This window comes from Plutella xylostella, chromosome 3 (assembly GCF_932276165.1).
Source record: "Plutella xylostella chromosome 3, ilPluXylo3.1, whole genome shotgun sequence".
Classification (NCBI taxonomy): domain Eukaryota; kingdom Metazoa; phylum Arthropoda; class Insecta; order Lepidoptera; family Plutellidae; genus Plutella; species Plutella xylostella.
In genome coordinates this window covers 10,129,853-10,153,836 of record NC_063983.1, presented here as the reverse complement: position 1 = coordinate 10,153,836, position 23,984 = coordinate 10,129,853, and the positions used below count along the sequence as shown (strand labels likewise).

The following is a 23,984-nucleotide window of genomic DNA, read 5'->3' as shown; positions in this document are numbered from 1 at the left end:
TAACATAGACTATGGCAATAAAATACAGTATATGTATTATGTATTGTATTTGATTACACAGGATACTTGATTATACAATATAGCTTTTTTTCATATCTTATTCTTCATAAAATAACTGTGTTAATGCTAAGTAAATCTTCATGGCACGTATTTTATTGAATCATATAAAACGGCGAGAAGGCATCGCGTGTCCGTAATAAAACAGATACGGAGTGTGATGGTTGTTTTTTACTGCCATAGGTTTATGTTACCGTTATTATTGAGTTGACATTTGCCGAACCCGCCATTTGCCGAAATTAAGGGTGAGGCCTCATTGGTGCGTTGCATCTCGTCGCCACGCTACAAAGTCATAAAAAATCAGAAGCAGCTACGACGCAAAACACCAATGGGGCCTCGCCCTTACACCCAACATGGCAATGTTAGTCTTGTAATATTATTACACACAGGCTATAGTGGGCAAAGAGTTTTACACTCCAAATTATTGTTAATAGGAAACAACATGTTAAAAATATTCTTAAAATTAATCACTGTTTGGGCCATATTGGGTGGTATAATATATATAATATAATACTACCAATAAAAGTAGTGTTAGTAAGGAGCACAATCTTTAAGACCAGTATGAATTAAAGAGCATAAAATTTAATTTACCTTTAAATTCATACAGGTCTTAACAAAATATTTTCAAGTAAAACGCTAAAAGATAATTTTGTAGCGTGGCGAAAATCTGAACTATTAAGTTCAGACATCTCAAATAGGCGGCAGCACCATCGCTCACCTTTCAATCACATCTAAATTCATAAAAATACAAAATATTCTTGAGGCGTTAAACTGTAACAGCTAACCACAAAAACTAGACACAGGTTCAACCAATGCAACCACTTTTAAATACCTTGTAAATATATAATTCTAAGCAACCTATGAACCTGCAGCTATATTTTCATGGCCAGACCATATTTATGAACTGATTTATCTAATAAGGTAATAAATATCACATAAACACTGTCTACAGATAAATTTTATAAAGTTTAAGTTCAAACATCTCATCTCTATTGATAAGAGATGTTTTTTGACGGCCTTTTAATAGATGACACCACATTTATTTATGTTAAAGAGAATAACAAGATGACCTGCCCGATTCTGGTAACGAATGACCGTCTAATATTTGCACGTTAAATATATCAGGACATTGCGACAAAGTCGTATGTATCGTCAGTCAGTAACACTTGTATATTGGATATATGAAACTGTATAATTATATTTTGTTGTATATCTACATCGTAAGTTGGAATATTCCTACCTTATTGTTGGTGAACACGTTGAGAAGCCCGATAATCTGCAAGTTAATGGGTTTGTATGGGTTTTGAGAAAATGTCATCCAAAACATTTAATGGTATGCTAATGACTGTGGGTGCTATATCACATACAACATTATTGGGCGTGATTATATTATGGAAACATCGAGATAATGTAGCAAAAAAATAAAAACCTACCTACACAATGCCTAGTGAGATGCATTTATTAACCGCCGAATATATATTTTTAGCCCTTTATTAATATGTGCCTAGCTTCTATTATACCTGAGAACCTACAAATATGTCCGACTTTAAACAGAATCCTGTGTTTCGGTCTAATTAAATAAAATATCTAACGCACACGCAGTCCTATGAATACAACAGGAGTTGTCGCTACAATGACAATGCAACAGGCCGCGTGCCGACAAAATTAACGAGATCCAAGATGAATTTAAACTTAATACCAAGCCCATTAATTATTATCAGTATTAACACTAGCACTCGATCAATCAAGCGTTGAAGCCTCAACTTTTCAGCGTAATGTCATCAAAGAGTGCTGTGTCATGGCGCCGGAAGAGAAACGGCTGAAACCGGATATCCGGTCTGGAGGCAGTGTGGCGGGAAGCGCCTTTGGCACGCCTTTTTCCTTTGCTTTTAGCGTCGATATTGAATTTATTCTCTTTGTAACGTATCGTGTGTGATGTGAACTAAACTCGGTTAGCATATAGAGAGAGAGAGCTTTAAAGCTGCTGAAGTTTTGCGTTTTTGTCGTCATGATGCTATATAATTGATAGAAGTAAAATCTATGAGAAGCTAAATTATCTCTCTATTCATGATTATCGCTGTTTAATTCGAATAAAAATGTTTTTAAGCTATCTATGGATTTATATTTTATATTAAAGTAATATTTAAGTATACGTACTAACCTAATTAGAATCTATAGATCTATTATAAACCTATAAATAATTAGTAATAAAAAACAAATTTTAAAATAAATATAACCCAACCGAATATTAAATAGATAATTTCCAAAAACCACCACCTACCTTCACATAACACAAAAAGGTCAAAACAAAACATGGCGAGTAACAGTTAGTAGAGAATAGATGGACCCATGTAGCGGTGCAGGCGCGAATACTTACATTCTTGTGGTTGACGAGCTTCATGAGCTTGAACTCGCGGTAGGCGCGCTTCGCGTGCGTCACATTTTGAAATGGCCGGGAAAGTTTCTTGATGGCCACATTCTGTTGTGTCACTGTGTCGTATGCCGCGCTGGAATTTGAGAAGTGGCTCGTTGAAGTTACGGTCTAATTTGGTTTGTATGTGAAAAGTTAAATTTACAAGTGTCAAACAAGATTGAGTTGTGTCAAATAAGAGTTTATCTTTATTGTAAAGGGAATTATTCATGTAGGTACATCGATAAGAGAAATAACAGTTTTCGGTCAGATTGAATAACTATCCTTCTCGATACCTGATTAATTTTATACGTCATGTTTGACATACGTTTAAAAAGTTACAATCTGTCAAAATGATCAGAATCAGAAAATCAGTCACCGGTAAAGAATAGTTATTGAAACTAGCCATTACACAAGTTACAAAGATAAGGTAAGGTTTAAAAAGGCATTTCGTAAACATTTGATTTAATTATTTATTAATATAGGAATAATTGTATAAAAATGCATATGCCGTTTAAGATTATTCACTAACACGAATATTTCTAGCAAAGACCATAATAATATAATATGTGCAAATAAACTATATATCTTAAGCCATGCAAATAACACTACCATTGCTTTAAACTCGTCCATTACAAAGATTTACGTTGTCAACATCATCACTCTTATAAATGAAAAACAAATAACCCATATCCCAATACACCCAGCACCAACCCATTTAAATATTTACACATATCACGTTAGTGAGGAAAAATTGTTCAAAAGCTTTCAGAATGTAAATTTTCATTAACATAGATATTGGTAAAAAAGTTAGCAAGTTAGTCTGTTAGCGACATGTTGTTCAGAATCTGAATTTTAGCATGTTAAACCACAACACTGGCCATTCATTGGCCGCCTGAAGTCACGTGATAATACACGGATTGTGACGTCACATCAAATGAATCACCTTCACTTGTTATTGCGGTTAATACTGACCAAATTCCGAAGGCAAAAACCTTAAATTTAAATGCAGCCAAACTTAAAATCCCAAACTGCATGGCACTAAAAAGTTATCTAAGCAAGGAGTTCAGTTTTGACAGATCCAAATTTAAACCCTCAGCCGTCAGAATCAGTGGTCTCTGTCACACCGCGGCAATGTTAGTATAGGAGCGAGCGGGACAGCGGTATCTTACCAGACCAGGCCCTGCGCGCCCCGCCCCCGCGGTGACAGCTCGGTGTAGCGAGTGGGCACCGTGAACACAGTGTCGTCAAACGACACCGTGTAAAATAACTGAACCATCGCTACTAGCCTCTACTACTAAGTGCTCGATCAACTACGAAACAGAAAAACAAAATGGCGGTCAGACTGAGCGGGTGACACTTAAGACTGAGCGAGGTGACACTTCAGCCTGAGCAGGTGATACCTCAGACTCAGTAGGATGACAATTTAGACTAAGTGACTTTTCTGTGTGAGCGATGTGACGCGGGAGTGAATGAGTGAAATTTGTGCAGTGTGGTGATGAGTGATAACGGAATCGTTTTCGTTTATATTCCTTAAGATCTTTAGTTCAAAGTCACTTATGCGTAAAAATGGGAAATAAAAAAGGAAATAATTTTACTAACTTTCATAAGTTTTAACGATTTCAAGACGCATAGCATAGAATGATACTATAAATCTGTCTATAAGTGAATAACTGAATGAAGTGTCGTGCGAACGATGATGTGCAATAATGTGACATGCAAAGAAGAAAGTGCGTGCAAGCTTAGAATTGTATAGCCAATAGGAAATTATAAGTTGAACTGAAACATATTTTTTACAAAGTTCAAGATGCACCGTATTATTTGCATGCTTATCATTGAGAGTACTTAAAGTCTAACAACAAAAGTTTATGTAAATAAAATACAACTTCAGTAGATATGTCCAAACACCGGAGATGATGGTAATTGTGCCGGGATAGTTTCCAAATAAACGTAGATATAAAGACGTACGTTTATCTGGAAATTACTCCGCCACTAATTACATATTCGCTTGACGTTTCGCTTCCTGTGAATAAAACACTGTTCATGGGTGGTTAAGAAAATAAAGACTATTTAGAGCAAGAATGATGAGAAGTAAATTTTCTTCAATAATCAAACCTGAGCAGTCAATTTACGTACCAAAACGATGAGAACATCTTTGCGACGGATATTTTTTTGTCGATCATATCATAAGAAAACCGACTAAAAATCACTAGCAACTATGCTAGTCGTTGATATATCTCCATCGAATTGATAAAGTGAGTCCAAACAGCCTAGAACCTCTGTCGCACCCTCTGTACTCAAGGCGTAGCTATATTTGGACACACCTTTACGCAAATTCGCTGCACCGGCTCATAACCATCTTATCCATCCAAAAGTAAGAGAAAATTTCAATACATGTCTTTAAAAAATGTTTCCAGCACTCACCAGACGATCCCCTGCGCTCCGGAGCCGATGGGCTTGAGGTTCTGGTACCGCTTGAGGATGGTGAAGCGCGTGTCGCCGACCTCGACCGTGTAGAAGTGGGGGTGGCGCGCCGCGGCCGACATGGCGGGCGCCGCGTGGGGCATGCGGCCCACCAGCCGCTCTGTGGAGTAGACAGACAGTCAGAGCGGTAGACAAAGAGTCTGCGAGTGGATAGACAGGCAGTCAGAGGGTGGGTAGATAAAGAGTCTGAGATTGGATAGTCAAGCAGTCAGAGGCGGGTAGACAAAGAGTCTGGGAGTGGATAGACAATAAGCTTTCAGTTGGCGGATAGAAGAAGAGTCTGGGAGTGGATAGAAAGATAGTCAGAGGGTGCCTAGACCAAAAGTGACGGGTAGAAAGATTAGGGCTTGGATAAGGAAGCAATTCGTGGATGGAGTCGGTGGGTGGAGACATACAGTGGTACAAAGTGACAAGCACACAAGGAAAAAAAATATCGAAACATCAATAAATTGACACTTAGCCCCAAAAAGTCTACCTACGGGCTTTATGTATTGTGTTGTAAATACCGTTCATAAAATATATCAAGCAATCCAGTTCAAGTAGTTTTTGTTAACTCGTACGTTACCCAAAACTATAGGAACGTTACGTACACAAAGGAACATTTATGAAGAATGACAGCTGTCGAACCTTTACGGCGACATTTATTGGACGTCACTACCCTTTTAGATAAGGGCCTTCCAAGAGGAAAAACTATTTCTCGGCAAGTTCTCCCACGAGATTCGTATTAAGTACGTAGTTAAAAACTTTTGTATAAGTAGGTACGCTCGTGTTCGTAGAAATGAGGTAAGTGTATTCCAGAAAAAATAGATAACCGATATATGGGCTTAAAAATATGAAAGGCTAATTGGTGGTTTGCCGTAAAAACCGCATCAAGATCCGTTGCGTAGTTTTAACTATTTAAGCATACCAAAGGACATAGGGACAGAGAAAGCGACTTTGTTTTATACTACGTAGTGATATTACCTCACAAAAATGTCCTTTGAGAAGACGTGGCTTTGGCCATTCACGGGTGCCTTCCTTAAAATTTGTTGCTTGTGTGTTCTTTGAGCTTGCTGCTCGCACACACTCAGTCTCGAATTGGGGAAGACTTTAGCTGATCACTGGCACTGGAACGTCTGTGGACAAAGAACACACACTAAGATATTATTGACTCTCAGTGACTTGACTATGTTTATGTGATTCAATCATCCTTATAGGGTTGATAGTGTATTTGCATTTCTTTTAGTGCAATTACTTAGGGGTCGAAGCAAAGTTGCATTTTTGGGTACATTCAACCTAGTTTTAACCGAGAATTGAATCCGGGTCTCTTGGCATCAAGCAATCGTAGATCGTAGGCATGTAGTATTTTATTAATATTCCGTCCTATTATTAACAACAGCCCAAGTCAAGTTTATTCACAAACTTTGAACATATAATTTTCATTTACGTTCCAATTATAATATCCCGCCAGACACGAACTATCTCAATTATCATAAACCACTCCGCATTCGGCACAACTTGTCCCTCTACTGTCGAACTTACGAGCGAACGGTAGCTCTATTTATTTCCAATACAGACTAATATTGCTTGTCAATCACCTGTCTGTGCGCCGTCAGGGCCCGTGTTATGCTGAATGCTCGGGGCAGAGTCTGCGAATAATTGAGTAGTCTGTGGCAGTTTATCTGTGATCCGAGTGCTGTTTATATTGTTGTGTACGAGTAGACAAGCTGCTGGCGGCGTGGCTCGGTAATTGACTTGTGTAGTACATGCATACATATATATGCTCACGACTGTAGTACCCGAAAGGGTAGCCAGAGGTGAATTATTAGGAAAAACTGTAATGAGAAATGAACTGTAACGTATTTAAGGCGACATTATAATTATGTAAATTTTCGTTGAACCCATTTGGGCGGCAAACTTAATGGACCAGCCAGATGTTAATTATTATGAAGGAGGCTGTTAGTTCTGTACAGACGCAGCGCCCGAGTATCTCAGCCTTAATTAAATCAAGAAGAAACTAATTAGCTAAGTTTCATCAACACATTTTGGCACACACGAGTAATCAGTTAAGTCACTAATTAATAAGAGAGTTTTGTTTATCCTGAGTTTCCTAGAAATATTATTTGAGCCTCGGGGCCGCTTCACACACGTGTAAATAACTACAATGTGAGTACATACTACCCTGGAGGACTAATTCGGTAAGTTTCTTTATATTTATCATTATTTTCATTAACAATAGTATATTTAGCATTTACAGGTATACTAATTATTCTGTGTTGACCTAAATATATTTATTGTGATTCTATTTCTATGTAAAAAATCTACAAAGGCAATGTTTGCAATTAATATTATGTATCAATCTGCAGTGTCTGGGCCTCGCAGCTTCGCACTTAGGAGACAGAATTAATTTGATAACCTGCATATTCATGGCGCGATCCATCGCGCGGATCGCAAATTGTTGGGATTGTAAACTATTGGCGCAACTCATTCTCTTCTCAATGCTGATGGATTATTTGTGTGCTCGAGACTCAATATAGACAGTATCATAACTTTAAATTACATTTAATTTCATTAATAGATAAAACTTCTGTTAACTTTACTGTTTCAAATTGGAATAGCCCACTATTATAAATTACCATTTTAGCCAACAGCTGCGCAAAGTTCCTCCCATTGACCTTTACATAAAACCCGAACCTGGAATAGATTCAGAGAAGAGGCAAGCTTCGGAGGATAAAAAAACCTAAAAATAGATTGTGAAAAGTTTGAAAAAGGTTAACATTTCAAGCCTTTTCCCGAATAGAGTGGACCCTTCATAAATTATGGTCGACGGCGTCTGTAGTGCCAACACTGCGCCGGAACACAGGCAGGCCTCACTGTGTTTTTTTCTGTTTAATTTTTACGGTACAAGTAGAGGTAGTGAAATAACATTGTCCGGAAGAGATTATTTCACCGCCCAGATAGAATAATAGCAGGAGTATTGAAACACACAATATTATATGTATTTCTCGTGCGAGGTGAACCAATCTTGGAAAAGTCAAGGAAAACAATTTATGTCGATTATACTATTATCTAATGACATCTCCTCTTTTTTAAAGTCACTGCATGTGGGACAAACAAGCCCCATTTATACATATTATATGTAGAGGTACGTTGCTTCTAAGCTCTAGAACCCCAGCATCGGCTGCACTCTGCACTCGCGGCCCTCCATTTCGCGTCACAACCGTCGCTCGCACAAGATGGCGGCAACTGTGTCAAGAGCCCGCGGTAATTGCGACCGCCGGGAAATGTTGCCACTAATAAAAATGCGGTTCCGTTATGCAATTCCGAGCACACTCCACATCGGCATTATTAACAGTACTTTCATACTGTTAATAAAGTTTTTGTAGAATTCAAGAGGGATAAAATATGATTTAAGTGAAGAATACAGTTTGTACAGGTACATTAAGTTATACTGCGCCACAACACCAACTACATAAGAAGTTGATAATGAAACAGGGCTAACTGACTCTGCTCTAAACTATTTCAAGTATAACTAATATCAAATTTACATGTTCAATTATACGCAGACAGAGCTCTAATTACAATTCAACAAAACCAGTATCGTACCGTAAGATAAGATAGGTAAATAATTATAACGCACATACATAACAAAACCAAATTGAGGCACTCACAATCAAGACCCTCCAATCTCAAACTCGGCCCAACAATACGCATTATCCTTTCTCGAGATTAATACCAGCCGCAACAAAAGCCAACGGCAGAATTAATAGACAACAGTTAGTTCCAAGCGGCATCAGCTGGCAACATTTACCATTTTCCCGCCATTTGGATGAATGAGTTGGCGACCCGCACTGCTGCCGGAAAAAAAACAATGATAATGGTGGGTGTGACTGCGTATCTCTTTAACATTCACACTACGTATTTTCTTTCTTGCCTTTGTGCATGTGAATGCCAACGTGAAATGGATTCTACTGCTGAAGAATTGAAACTTTAAGTTGCGTAAACAATATTGGTTTTCCTGCAATGTCAGCGAAAGGAACTAGTTTGGTCCAAGTTAGCTATGCTCAAGAAGATAGCCGTTTCTTAATCAAGCAAACAGCTTTATGAATATTAAACCTTTCAAACTCCGACAAAGTTTTCAGCGTAGCAACGCAAAAATCCACATTGCTTTTATGGAGGTTGTTGGCAAGACCTCCATTCACCATCGAGTAGGTATTGAAGCACGAAGGCTGGCTATCTGCCAACAGCGAGCACGCTCGGCTCTCTTAACCTCCTTCATAACTGTTCACATCACTAATGTGCCTTGCATAATGTGTTGTGATGTGACACGCATTTTATTCGTGAATGTATCGTCAGTGTTATGTGTAAGAAAAAAGGCTTTGTTTGCTTTACAACGCGTAGACAGATACCACGGACACAAGCGACTCAGAATAGCGTAATTATGCATTAACTATTCAATAAACTCGAGCCCTACATCCAGACTAGCTCCACAGTGAGCAAGCCAGCAATAATCCAGCTCAAGCCAGTGACTCAGTTATCTCGTTAATTCCGCCGTCAAGTAACAGTGAGATAGTTCCCCGCAGGACCGCTCAGTCTGGCTGACAGAACGCGACTGACAGGCGCGGAATTAGAAATGAGCAGTGTTGCCAACTTACCGGCCGTGACGCAGGGTTGCCAGGAATTTGTTTGTTGTTTGAACTAGTTTCGTAGTGTTAGAGGAGATTAGGGACGCAATAAATCATTGTTGTAGTTGATTTAGTGTTTTGTTTTCACAGGTTTTCTTTTGTAAGATTTATTAAAAGTAGGTATGCAGTAGGTTTCGGCTTAGTATACCCTTTTTGCAACACTTTGTAGTTTCTCGATGCTTACTATATTACGTTTTGCAGCTTTCGAATTAGCACCAAATATACAACACAGTAAGAATTACCTACGTCAATTCAATACCATAATTAAAGACTCTCAGCATTCAAACGAACTGGGCTTCAAATGAACTAGGATTTAAATTGAATTGTATACCCGCTGTAGCTGTAGTAAGCAGGGAGGCGCTCATTAAATGCCGCGGATTATCCCCATACCTCTCATTTTTAATTAAAATGGGCGGAGCTTCCAGTGAATCATTTCAGGTATTTATAGACATTCATTATCGGAATGGCAGTCTGTGTGCCGAGCGGATGTGTTTGTGGACTAAACGGTTCCATTTGTGAAAGCTTCAGCGTAATGAAGGCATAAAAAAGTCCATTTCAATCCGAAGTCTGGTTTTACATGAATGGAAATGTTGGTTGCCGGAGAGCGTCGCTATTTGAAAATGATAAATTTAATTCTCTTTCAGTTTTGAGCGTTAGTGTAGTTATTTATTGAATAAAATTGAAAAGCCTGCGTGTCGTATAAAGGGATATTGAAAATAAATAATTAAACATATTCTGTATCTTCATGTAATCGTACGAGAGTTAGCTGTAGCTGTAATTCAATTAGCAAATGCAAAAAATCACTCATAATGCCGTTTGAAAATACAATGCAATGGCATAACAAAATCACATATCACGGCAATAGAAAATGGAAACTGGTCATTATCCCGGGACCCTCAGGCATGCTTCCGTCCGGTGCGGGGGTTCACTCTACATTACGACAAACGAAGTTACGGAGCACTGCTAACCTAACCTAAGCCTCCTGAGCTTTTTATAAAGCTAGAGTAAACCCTCCCGGGCCTATTCCTCGGAGCTCAGGACGTGCCCCAATAATCGATCCGGCCGCACCACCTGTGACCTTTAACCTTCGACGCGGCCAGAATAGCTCCTAATGCCATTTTATTGGCCACTTTGTGCCTGGAAGGACTGGGAGTGCTCCTCGGCTACAGATATTGTTCGAAGTGGTACGTGGAATCGGAATTGAATTGAATATACCTTTTATTTAATAAAAGTATGGCGTCAAGTTTGTTTTATATGCTACGCCGCTCGTAGCATGCTATGTGCTACGCCGCGTCGTAGCCAGTGCTACGAGCTACGCCAGCCGTAGCAAACGCTACGAGCGCCGTAGCACATAGCATGCTGCAAAAACAATACTGATTACGAAATACTTTTGTAAATAAATTGATATTATTAAGAAGTAGTTAGTTTTTTATACTTATGTTGAACTGATAAAGGCTAACTATTGCGCCTTGAAAATAAGTTTAGTTGTTGTGCGTTCCAGATATTATGTAACCATCAGCCCCGCAGGTCAAGCCTAGTTTATTCGCTTTTTATTACTACTCGTAGATCATTACTAAGCCAAGGCCATTTCTGACTAGCTTGCCTATAATTTACGTGCTTTTCTGTCAGCTATAAACATTTTTGATATCGATCTGCAAGTAGTCTTTTGTTTATGCTTTTTCTTCGGTGCTTAAAAATGTTTTAATTTATAAATTTCAGACTTTACAATTTTAAGCTTTGACTTTGCTATTAAGGGTGGCTAAGTTTCTTGACGGTATATTTATGTCTACGGCTTCGTTGATCCATTTCTGTATTTAAACTAAAAGTAAGTAATGTTTGAGAAAACTCTTTCCAAAGAATCTCTATAAAGTTTATTTGAAACATTTTTAAACTTTCGTTGAGGGTTCTCTAAAAATAGAAATCCATTAGTTAGTACGGCGTAGCGGCGGCGGATTCTATTCAATTTGTTGCTTGTACGTACGTCATAGAATGAGATTAGGCTACCTTCAAAGTAGGCAAACTGTTTCCCTCTGAGTTAACAGCGTATCTGTTTAGTATGCGTATTATGCGTTATAAGTGTTTGCTACCTTTGAGCTCACTCTACGCCAAACCGTTAGTCTACTGAGAACGCAGCCGAACGTAATCTGGTTAATGGTAAAAGTCAATTAATTGAAACACGGAAGGGATAATTTCAGACTTCATTAATATTTAATTTTTTTATCAATTATTGTTGTGGTTTTACATGTTTACAATCGGACGAATGCATTTCTGATAATGAGTCCCCATTGGTAGACTTGTTTAAATTAATTAACATTGACAGTTATTTTTGTTCTGTTTGCAAATCACATATTTGTAATACAGTATAGTCACTTTTCAATTTTATAACACGAATCCATTAACTTCCATAGGGACATATTGCCATTGCTACACAAACAAGAACAGAAATGGATAACATACAGTCTACATCTAGGACACAAGCACTTATTCTTTTGTCTAGACAAGTGCCGCAATATTTCAGCGACCAAATCTTATTGTTTGCTGTACAATGCTACTAGATGATATACTGCGCTTATGCCGGCGTGCGGTCGCCGCGCAATGGATATAAAACATCATAATACAGTGGCAGCTGTGTTGGCACAAGATACTCTGGCGATTTTCTTTTGTTTTCCGGTAGCAAGTTTAGCATCAACTCCATGCTAGCTTTCCAAGTTTTATCATAATTATAAGTTAATAAGAGTCAGAGAGACGCGCTATTTCTTATGTGTAAGATGTACATGTTAGGTTAGGTGTACAAAGTTTTGGGTAAAAGATTTGGTTACTTTCTGTAACAAATTTTATCACGCTAGAGCCTGCATAAGAGGCAAAGTTTAACTACATTTTCAGTGAGATAAGTAAAAAGTTATGGACTACAAAAATGTGCGTGTATAGAATGCGATAAAAGATTAACTATTTTACTGTACCTACATAACTACTTATTTTACCCATGCGTATCACAGTATTTTGCTTCAGCGAATTTATAACATTTATCCAATGATTTCAAAAGGAAGGATACGCCCTTCAGAACATTTTACTCAAACCTTCTTCATACAAGCAAAATAACTGCCATCTGTCATAATTTGTTGGAACTATGTCAGAGCCGAGCTACTTATCCTGACGACGCAACCTTGTACGTGCGTTCATATTTTACCGTCACCGGACAGTAGGTACATAATAATATGAGTGAGTTGCATGCGGACGTCCGTACAAGGTTACATCGTGCGGCCATTGTAGACTTTGGTAGTAAAATAATTATCGCTTTAAAATGTGTTTATTTATATATTAAGGATGATACGATATTCCATATTCCTTTTTGAACTTCGTATCATAGTTTTTGTAGCCTTTCACAACAAAAATAGGCATATTTTCACAAGAAACAAAGACTATCTCTCCGTCACAGACAACTGTAGACTGAGGACCGTTGGCCCTAAAATGTCTATTTTAGGGCCAACGCGCGGGTGCCATTTTCTTGAGTGCTTTGGCCTGTCCTTACGCAGTAATATATATGTCAATGCATTTATCTAACATAAAACACCACGAAAAGGGTAGAATTGCTAAAATATTACTTATCGTGTCGCTGTCAAACACTAGATAGATTCAGTCACCTTAGTCAAAGGATTAGTCCGTCGCTGACTGCCCAGAGAGTGCCGGACTCACTCGAGGAAGCCACCCTATGTATATCAAGGACGAAACCTTCTTCAAGGAGCTATTTTAATAAAGGCGTAAATGAAATAGCCTCAGAGTAAACCAGTTCAGTAGCAACGTAAAAAATTTCATCTCTTTTAAATTAAGGTAATTTGGTTGCCTACCGCGGTTTTCGTCGAGGAAATAAAACTCCGGCCCTGGAGGGGTTGTGGGGGGGTTTTGACAAATCGGGGGTCCACGGTGGACATTATTCAAGGGTCTTTAAGCCTCGGACGATGTACGATGGGTTTTTTCGTAAATCGCTGCGAGCAAACTTTTATACGGTTGGTGATTTTATTATAATACCAGCTGCGGTCGAAAGTTATGTGGGTACGCGGTCTACCGACAAATTATTGTTATTATTACGAGTATTATGATAATGTTACGAGTTAAACCAACGTTCGAATATATTTTTTTCTGGGATAAAATAGTAGGTTTTCTCTCATAACGAGGACGAGGCACACGTTTTAACTTGTATATAAAATAATTTTAATACGATGAAGCGTGCTACACTGAAGTAATTACTTGGTGACGTAAAATGTGATTAAATATGAGACTAATTTATAGCCGCGGTATAATGTGAAATTACGTTATGAAATATGAAGCGCAGGGCAGATTTAATGCTTACTGTTACGAAGTATACAGTATGGCTTGTATAAAGTTACATTCAACCAATTTTATATCCAATCTATAGAACAAATGCTGCTTTAATAACTAAAATTATTCAATTTCAATTCAGAAACAATAAAAGTTATATTATAAACACTCCCCGCCATCGCTTCGTAACTATAAACTCATTTTAACGCAATTTGGAACTGTATATAAAAAAACACTATGCGGATATTTAAACTAAACGCGTTTTCGAAACAATATTATAAAAACTTGCTGCCCCTTTTAGCGCCCCGTCTCCAGCGTAAGGATTTACTTCCTAAGTCCAAAGCCTCAGAGTGCAAATCCGTTTGGACAGCTCGACGCGAGGCGCCGAGGCTTTTAACGTACCTACTGCAAGAAACTACGCCGGTATTGTTATTTATACTGCTTTCAGCTTAATGTCATTGAGGATTTACGGTTTTTTATTCGGAAATATACTTATATTTTCTCACTTTTCGGTTACAGTTGAGTGATTATACCGGTATGATGTATACGTATATATTCTACCAGCGCTCCAACATTTATTTGTAACGCAATTTAGGCTCCCGCCTCCTTCGCTAAGTCAACTAGTAACACACTATCGGACGGTAGGTTTAACCACAGAGGTTGTGTATATTCTCTCTGGTTGCCTAGCGACTGGGGGCAGGCACACATTGCTATACAAACTTAGCTTCAAACAGCCCAGGTCGGCCGCCTGGTCCGCAGTTACTTTGCGACCTTTGTGCCTCGTTCACGTGACACCAGTCACTTGATCCACATATCAAGATTCTAGAAAGTTTCATATAGGAACCACGGGGACGGCTGTTAAACGTATTAATATGAGGGGACGTTTCAGTGATTTGATACATGGTCCCATTCACGTCCATACATAGATTTTAACACAAAACATGTCAGATTGTCCTTTTGATTTATAATGTTACTGATATCCGAACATAGAGGAAAATATACGTATTTCGAAACCGTAAGAATGTCGTTTATTTAATTGATTTGTACTCACCATAAACATATTCCGATCATGTTGATAGAGTTACAGTTTGTTCCAACCAGTATCTGTTGAGAAGAGACGAGTGTTATTCATATTTCACAAAATAACTGTACATACTTATAGGTGTTTGTGTAGGTATACTCGTGTGACACTAAGACCTGGTTTCTCATGATTCTGTTAGTTACAGTCTCAATAGCGGATTTGCTGACGACGCGTTTAAGGATTAATACCCTTGTTTGGTTAAATAAATTGGATGAGTCCCATGACGAAAATCTAACAGACCATTCATAAATCAAGCATTATGTGAATCATTCACTCACACTTCATTCAATATTCTGTCATATTCATTGAAATTGGTGTCTATGTCTCTATAATGTCAAACAACCTCAAACAACCAAACTTTTTGGTATTGAGGTTGCCATGGTTACTATTTCTATCGAGGTTGTTTTTTGACATCCGTCATTGAAAATAATATCATTACGCCATGCCCTTTGAAAAACAATACAACGAACTAGATGGAGTGTCAGTGCAAAAGAAAGGACTCAACAAATAACAACTCAATTTTTAAGTAAGGTCTTGTTTTAAAATAGTTTGTTAGAAGATTTTACACTTAATTCAATAGTTCTCATTAAGTCATTAGGTTTAACTTCTTATATCTACCTCTGTGGTCTAGTGGTAGAAGCTCAGCTTCATCACCCAGGGATCCTGGGTTGATTTCCAGGTAGGGCCATTAATTTGTGTTTCTATATTGCGGTTCCAAGTTAGGTTAGGACATTTAATTAAAACTTTTATCTCGGTTTGACAGTATATAAAACCCAGACAGTACTTCGCTTCATTTTTTATGTCACACAACATCTAGTTCGTATATTGTTTATCAAAGGCTCTGTTCATTTTTCCATCTTGAATTCTTGACAAATGTGTCAAAAGTCAACAACCCGTTGCCTGGTTACCGGTCTTAACCAAGTCTTAGCGGAACCCCACAGCAGCAATTAAGTTTATCACGCGATCAAGGGAGTTAACCCCATGATTTAGCATGGTGGGACACTCACTAACCTTAACGGTCCAACATCTAACCAAACCGAGGTATTTTTAACCTAACCGAATGGTGTGAAATTAGGCCTAAAGCTCACAGTTTGTAAATACTATATTTGTAATGGTTCTGCCTCCGTTTTCTTTCAAAATAAGACTCAGCAAAAAGTTAACTAAAGCGTATAATGTACCTATATTAATTACTGTCCTAGTCAAATTGTATGAAATACAAACAAGTTCATCGACCCCTCAAAATTGGGTCTCGTCAAATTTGGTTCAAACTGGTGTAATGAAGCGAATGCGCGCTGATAATTTCTACTGAACCGAGTAATCTTTTGAAGAACGTCCTTTAGTAGGGCTTAAGGGATGTTCAATATTTGTTTTGCGAAAAGGTAAATATTGTCATATATATTTTGCGTTTTTAATGCTACAGTAGGGTTGATGATTACCCTCCAATACCTCAGTGAATCTTGAGATTCATATAACTTTGATCTTTTAAAATTGCGAAAACGACACAACCTAGCTCACAGCGAGGGCTAATTTACTCATTTTTAATTTCATAAATTTAATTACTTATTTAATAAAATCAAGTTTGAACTTTTCTGTAACTGAGCGTGTTAACCAAATTAGAGAGAAAATGAATTATATTATACGTATGTGCTTCCGACATGCAAAGTCACGGTTAGTGTTCAGTTTAAACGATCCCACACACGACAGTATCATAACTGAGTACTTAGTTAATCACATGGGCATTTATAATGATAAGTTCACCTACTGTAATACTAACAAACATACTTAGAGAGTAAATATTTGGTGCTGACATCATAAAACAAGTGTCTAAGCGCGTACTATGATTTTATATAGCGCGTCATTTTTGACGCAGTAATATATAAAACTATACTGTTTTCATTCTTATTTGACACAAAAGGACAATCTTGTGTCTTTTTAATCAAAATACTATTAAACAAATAAACTACAGCCAAAAGAAATGGTTTCATTACGATTGTTGTCATTATGTTTTAAAAGACACTCCAAGACTGCTCAGAATCTGTGCCAAGTAAGAAAAATACATTATATAAATTGATATGTACCTTTGTACCATTCAAAAGTTTATTTATTTATTTTATTTATTTTAGGGCGCCTTCAAATTAGTCGCTAAGTGTCGCGCGACTGCAGCGCTGCTGCAGCGCTGCAGCCGCGCTGCTGTCAAAATCCATATAAATTTTGTAATTTAAAAGATGCGCGACTGCAGCGCCGCAGCAGCGCTGCAGTCGCGCGTTAATAATTTATATGGAATTTAGACAGCAGCGCGGCTGCAGCGCTGCAGCAGCGCTGCAGTCGCGCGACACTTAGCGACTAATTTGAAGGCGCCCTAACTCTTTATTGTACAAATATTACAAATACAAGTTTAAGTTTTTTTTTTAAATCTTTTTGCATTTTTTTTATTGTAGTGCGCTCTTTGACAGTATATTTGATACGTGCTTTGGTACATGTAATAGAAACACAGAATGCTGCCATTCAAAAGTCATTACTAGCCCAGCATTCATCTCTTGCCCTTCCACGGAGTATTTATTCCTTCAGTTGCGTGGGGAGTCCCCGAGGCTCGCGGCCACACACTGGCTCTACGCTACGCTCCGTAGGCTGTTTGAGGTAATCTTTGCCTTTGAGTGAGATGAATGGCGGACGAAAAAAACAGTGCGAGTGTCTATGACTTCGGGCACCATGGCGGGTTGAGATTTTACGTGTAGTTGGAATCTTTTTTTGACTTGAACAAAGCCCTATACAGAAAGAAAGCTGGCTAAAGCGCCGATCTGTGTGTTTCATACTATTTCTGAACCAGCGCTGACAAGCGCTTACAAAATCTGTAATATTTGTACAATAAAGAGTTAAATAATAATAATAATAATAAAATCTCCATCGGCGCTAGTAACAAGCGAAGTCATATTAAGTCATATTTTTGAGAACTCCACTATACTAGTTAATCTCTAACTATAAATACATACTATAATATACGTAATGCTACCTATAAGTATACTTAAAAAGGCATTATAAGGTTATGGTAGGTTCATTGTTAAAAAAACCAGTGCGTGACGTTGAACACGACCTTGCGCGCTACACTATAATAATTTAATCGATACAGACTAATATGTTTTATGTTGGTATACAACACCAATAACGGGTAGTTTTAAATATTAAGTACAAACTCACGAATATTAAATAACTTTCTTAGGAAATATGGTTCAGCCACATAAAGCCATGAACTGTGATTCAAGCTGATATTAGTATTGATCTATGTATTATGTTCCATAGTTAATGGACATCATTCTTAAATTTCGAAACTACGACTCTGATATTAGGTAAAATCATGACCAGAGAGCTAGTTGCTTATAATTATTAAATGTTTAAACATTTCGAGATTTAATCACATAATGGAAAGAGATTTTGAAAGAACTACGTATTCTTATACGAGTAGAAGACTGCTACAACAATATATGTTTTTATTAAATAATGGAGGTATGTTTCAACAGTGCAAGTACAGAGTCCAAATTTTACTGCATCATAAATTTTACTGGTCACTGCATCTAATAAAGAGCCTGAGTATCGCAGCCATTGTGAAAATATGCGTAAAATAACCTTCATTTCCATCACAAACTCAACCCTCGGCATATTTTACAGATTCAGACGGTTACAAATTTTAACAGCACTTTGCAGACATAACTGTCTCGCTTTCGATCGAAATTTTAATAAATCTTGTACCGTCTACTTTACATACCGTATTGTATCATCTATTTAATATTCTTATTTTGCTACTTCACATGTTCATTTTGTCGTATTATTTTAAAGGACAGGTAACTAGTTATTTTACATTACTATACAGTGTACCCAGACAGACGGGTCTCAGACAGACGCGTGGGAGGGACCCTCTGTTATGTTACTTTGATAAGTTTACCGTTAACCTGAAGGTCGACAGGCTCGTATTAAACATTATTTCAAAGACTCAGTGTGAGTGTTTATGAAATTAGAAGAGCATAAACAACACTGATGTATAATTCGTTAGAAATCATAAAATAATAAATGTTTGTAGCTAATTTCGAAGAGTTGGCTGAATTTCAAAGCATGTTTCTTTTGCTAACTTCGGTCAAGCGGGGGCTATCTACTTGTCAAAGAAACTTTTGTCTGTGTATTATAAGCAGATTATTCACTAGGCCCACTAGGGCTCATGAATAATCGCACTCTCAGTGCTCTTTTTTTAATTAGTTTGCCCTATTTTTAATTGAATGGCCTAATACACTCACGGGCATTGAAAAAGTCACCAAATTACTCCTAAATAGAAAAAAACTAACTTAATGACGCCTTCTGCAATATTCAAGCACATTTAACGATGCATCAGAATATTACCAAATAAAAGGTAAATATATCTTCTTAAAATTTACTATTAAATAATAAAAAAAAATTGGGGTCATTTGGTGTGTGAATTTTGTAAGTGGAACTGTGCCCGTGAGTGTATAATGATGACAGGACAGTGGTTGCACCTTGTTTCCAGTATTCGCTCTGCACATCTCTGGCAGAATGCACCCGCCACCATGTAGATCCACGAGCCAGGATGTGACCCGAGTCGCTCATCACATCGCACATCCGCCGCCGATGCAGCAGCCAACCGCTTATGTAACTACGTCATTTCCCCAACTTCCTATGTATCTACGTCTGTGTAGCTAGGTGAAGATGAGGTGAAGTGGCAGGCAGTTAGCAATGTTGTTTTATGTTACGGTAACATGAAACATGGATGTATTTTATCAAAGTTCAACATTGAATGTTGTGGTTACATAAGAAACCAACATGTTTATTTGTATGTTCTAATGGCTGACTCTGCAAGGTAACACGATGTAGTACAGTAATGAGATTACCAAGCAAACAACGTAATGGATCCGTACAATATGTACAATTGTACATGTACAATGTACATAACAAACTGTGCTACGCTGCTACGCCGTAGCTCGTAGCAAGTGAATTGCTACGGAAATGCTACGAGCTGCTACGAACATTCAACGCGGACGTGTGCAGCCAATCGCGAGTGACGCGGCACACGTCAATCTACCAATCAGGACACTGCTGACAGATTTCCGATACGCCCGGCAGCGGCAGCTTTAAAACTGTCTACCTATGTACGGTAGGTACTTTTAATTAAAATATCTACAGCTTTGCATAGGACTGAAGTCTGTAGTTTGATTACGTAATTAAGCTCAATATTGGCTTTTAGCCATCCATTACGGCAATTAACTTCTCAAGAACCAGCTTACATAAAGCAATCACTTCACAATAGCCGCTTTTCTAGAAACTTCTGGGAAATCAGGGCTGTGGGTAAATAATTTTGTAGGCACCTATACTAGGAACATATAAAACAAACGGAGCCAGTGGGTCAGGCGGTAAAAATGCTACTTTAGTACACTCGCGAGCATAAGCGTGTTAGCCGTAGCTCGTGTTTACGAGAACGTACCGCCTTGTGAGGGTGACTTGTGTCCGCTCCATACGGGTAGAGTACACAATGTGGTTGTTTTTATAAAACAAGACTAAACTGGACAAGTGTAGCACAGAACACTGGAACTTGGCAAAACATGGAGGAGGCCTTGTCTTCAATAAAATATAATAATGTTCTGGACATTTTCGTATTATACACTGCCGGGCAATGAAAAAGTTCCACTCAAAAAATTCAGACAACAATGGACCCCTATTTTTTCAAATATTTCAATAAAAATTGTAACAAAATATTACCGATTTTAGTTGGTAATATCCTGATGCTCTGTTAAATGTACTTCAATGTTGAAGAAGACGGCATTAAGCTAGCCTTTTCCGTTTAGAAGTAATTTGGTGCTTTTCTCAGTGGAACCTTTTCATTGCCCGTGAGTGTATTAAAATACATGAAAAGTTACTCCAGTAATGCATCTCTGCCTGCTCGCTAGTAAGGCAGCCGTACCGTACCACCTCCGACACATTAGCAATTAACAATCCAAAGACAAAGCAGCATCACTCGCCTGACAAACATCTGTCGCTTCGATCATGTCGGATCAATACAAGTTACGTCAAATTTGACAAGCTGTGGTAACCCCACAGCAGTACAAGACGTGAGTGTATGACTGTATGTATCATACATTATTTAGATAGAAATAAATAGTTGTATTTAGTAACACGAGTGAGTGTTGACCGCGACAGTATTGCGAGTAAGCAGCGATGGCGTGCCGGGCCATCATTAATATGGTTGTGCTGAGCGTCGCTGCTATCGGCGATCCGAGCGCTGAGCGGCATTAGCTTTTTATAACTATACCGGTAAATATTGATCTACCTAGTTAGTTGTGTGTGAGCGTCTAATAGTATAGGGGGGATTTTATTAATTAACCATTATGATATGTTATTCTGAATAAAATCTTCTGTTTATCAATCTTAAAATGAAGCCTCCCATACCGGAATTCATGATTTCGAGTAATTAACGGTGCAGCTATATTTTAGATTTGACGACCGAATGGTGAAGTGGTTAGTGACCCTGACTGGTTCCATTCCCGGCCGGGGCAGGATATTTGTACTAGGGTCTTGGGTGTTAATAGGCATGTCTATCTTTGTATCAGCTGTCCGGACCCATATTACAGGTTCTGCCTCGCTTGGGGTCGGATATCCCTGTGTGAGATGTCCCTACATTTTACACCTATAGTATTATATTATTTTATTTGACAATCAAAAGATTGATAAAATAAAAGATAGAATTTGTATACAATAAATGTAACGAATACACATGATTCGTTCAGATCGTTCGTGTTCGTGTCAGATAACTGAATGGATATTAAATAAAATCGAATTCACTAAAACATCTTTTATTATATTTGTAACGAGAAAATTCAACTAATTTCGTTTAAATACTTATTTTATCGCCATGAAACGATGATCAAACACTGTCTAAAAAATCGGCTAAGAAAGAACAAAGACTAACAATGCTGTAGAGTTGTCAAGAATTAAATCAACATCTGGTGAATTTTCAGTTTGTAGTCGGAACAATGACTGAGCGAGCGATCAGCGAAGTTAGTGCAGCTCTCGCCCGGAATATTAAGCAGACAAATTAAAGAGGTGCTCAAATTACAACACTTTTCTTGTTAAATAGAAGCTGCAAGCTTGACACGTTAATGACTACTTAGTCAAACATTCACTTTTTTATTAAAACGGATCGACGATGTGACTCGGGTTTTATTTTGATCCTAATTTAAAAGTCATAACAACACAATTTCCTTTTTTTTTAACAAAACTAGCTGACTTTAGTCGAATTTTAGATGAAACGCAACGCAACGCAACGCAATTTCACAGAACGTTTGTGCTACAGTCACAGTTATTTCACTCAGATGTCATGTGCATATTGGAATACTGTTGCTGTGCTGTGCTGCACAGCACAGATTCAATACAGAGAACACGATGTACCCACTTAGATTTAGTGGACACTAGTTCTTGTTTAAAGCATAAATAAAAAATTTACTATCCTCTTATCGTTACATTGTTAATATTTCTTCTCCTCTTCATTGCTTTTTAACATGGACTGACTCTATAATTTGATAAAAAAAAGTTTAGCAATTAATTTCTACCGTATTCCAGACACCTATAGAAATTTTGACTATAATGGATTCTTAAAATTCCTGAGTCCTGAATACATTATTGTCACCTCTATAATGTATCCTGCTCTATGTCAGCGTTGAACCGTGCGTCTGTATGCGCCGCTGAGCTGAATTGTTCATAAGCCGAGCGTTTGGCACGTTCGTTTTATTGCCTCAAATAACACTCAAATGTTTCAACGACAAAATATTTCAGACTACTCAAATTAATTATTCCTATGCTGACTGTAATTTGAATTTGGTCGCATAGTGTCAGCCATTGAGTATATTTCTGTTGGTTAACTTATCGTTAAATTCGCGAAGGTCAAATCTCAAGTTAATTCCCGACAAGCACCTTACTTAGGTAGGATTTGTATGTTTGAAATAATAAAAAAAAAAATTTATCTATTATAATAATTAAAAGACATTTCAGAACAAGTGGCATCATATTTATTATTGTTACAATAATCTCTATATATAAAGTCTATCATTGTTTGTAATAAAATAATGGATGAATTAAATTTTACAACGACAACAATTCAAAAAGCCCTTAATTGGTTAAACCAATAAAAAAGCCAATTTTGAATCCATCCGGTTTTTTTTTTGTCAACACTGTATTTAATATTCGATGCACGCAGCATTCAGTCAGATAAAACTACACATGTGAATTCTCGCTGGGCAGTCGTTTGATTCAAATATTTATCTATTGGAGCGCGGAGTTGTTCCACAATTTCATTGTTCAAATTTACCGACCGCGGCCGGGCGCGGTGTGCGGACATGTTATTGATTGTCGTATCAAGTAATAAATTAACAATAACTATTATTAAAATTATAAATTAACAATGAATATTGTTATTATTATATTTTTTAGTATTCGTTTATAAACCAAAGTACCTAATTGCTAAGGGCTGATTTTACAATAGTCAGATAAAGGTTATCTTAGGAATAATTCTGATGCTGTCATATCTGAATGTTTATAATGTCCTCCTAGCCGAATTTCGACTACGGCGGCCAATCTCATTTGAGATCAACCATCTACGCAGGAGTAGATTATAGTGCCCAAGTGTGTGCGCAGTACACAGGAGCACTCTCTGTTCCATCACTCTCATAACCCAATGGGACGGATTGACCGACACGACTGGAGAGAGCTAGGCGCAGGACCGACTGCTTTACATGCCCATCCGACAGCATGGATCGTTTCACTGTTTCGGACATCAGGTGATCAGCCTTCTATGTCCTAACCAAACTTAGAACCACAATTTAGAAATACAAATTGATGGTCCCACCCGGGAATCGAACCCGGGACCTCTGGGCCATGAAGCGAAGCTTCTACCACTAGACCACAGAGGCAGTAAACTGAA

The 23,984-nt window shown here is 37.8% G+C and overlaps 1 protein-coding gene across 7 annotated transcripts in view; it reads right to left on the bottom strand.

Moving 5' to 3' along the window:
* LOC105384949 (stress-activated protein kinase JNK) overlaps positions 1-23,984 on the bottom strand; it is an 86,954-nt gene that overhangs the window by 9,963 nt on the left and 53,007 nt on the right. For 3 of the 7 annotated variants that reach the window (XM_048625953.1, XM_048625962.1, XM_048625957.1), the window contains 5 exons: positions 14,984-15,036; positions 5,915-6,066; positions 4,892-5,051; positions 2,435-2,564; positions 1,298-1,333 (listed from right to left, as the gene is read on the bottom strand). In XM_048625953.1, coding sequence (XP_048481910.1) covers positions 1,298-1,333; positions 2,435-2,564; positions 4,892-5,034 — 309 coding nt within the window. In that variant the 5' untranslated portion in view covers positions 5,035-5,051; positions 5,915-6,066; positions 14,984-15,036. Of the gene's footprint in view, positions 1-1,297; positions 1,334-2,434; positions 2,565-3,639; positions 3,781-4,891; positions 5,052-5,914; positions 6,067-14,983; positions 15,037-23,984 lie in introns of those variants that run through there. The other 4 variants (XM_048625960.1, XM_048625968.1, XM_048625970.1 and 1 more) reach the window with 4 other exon arrangements.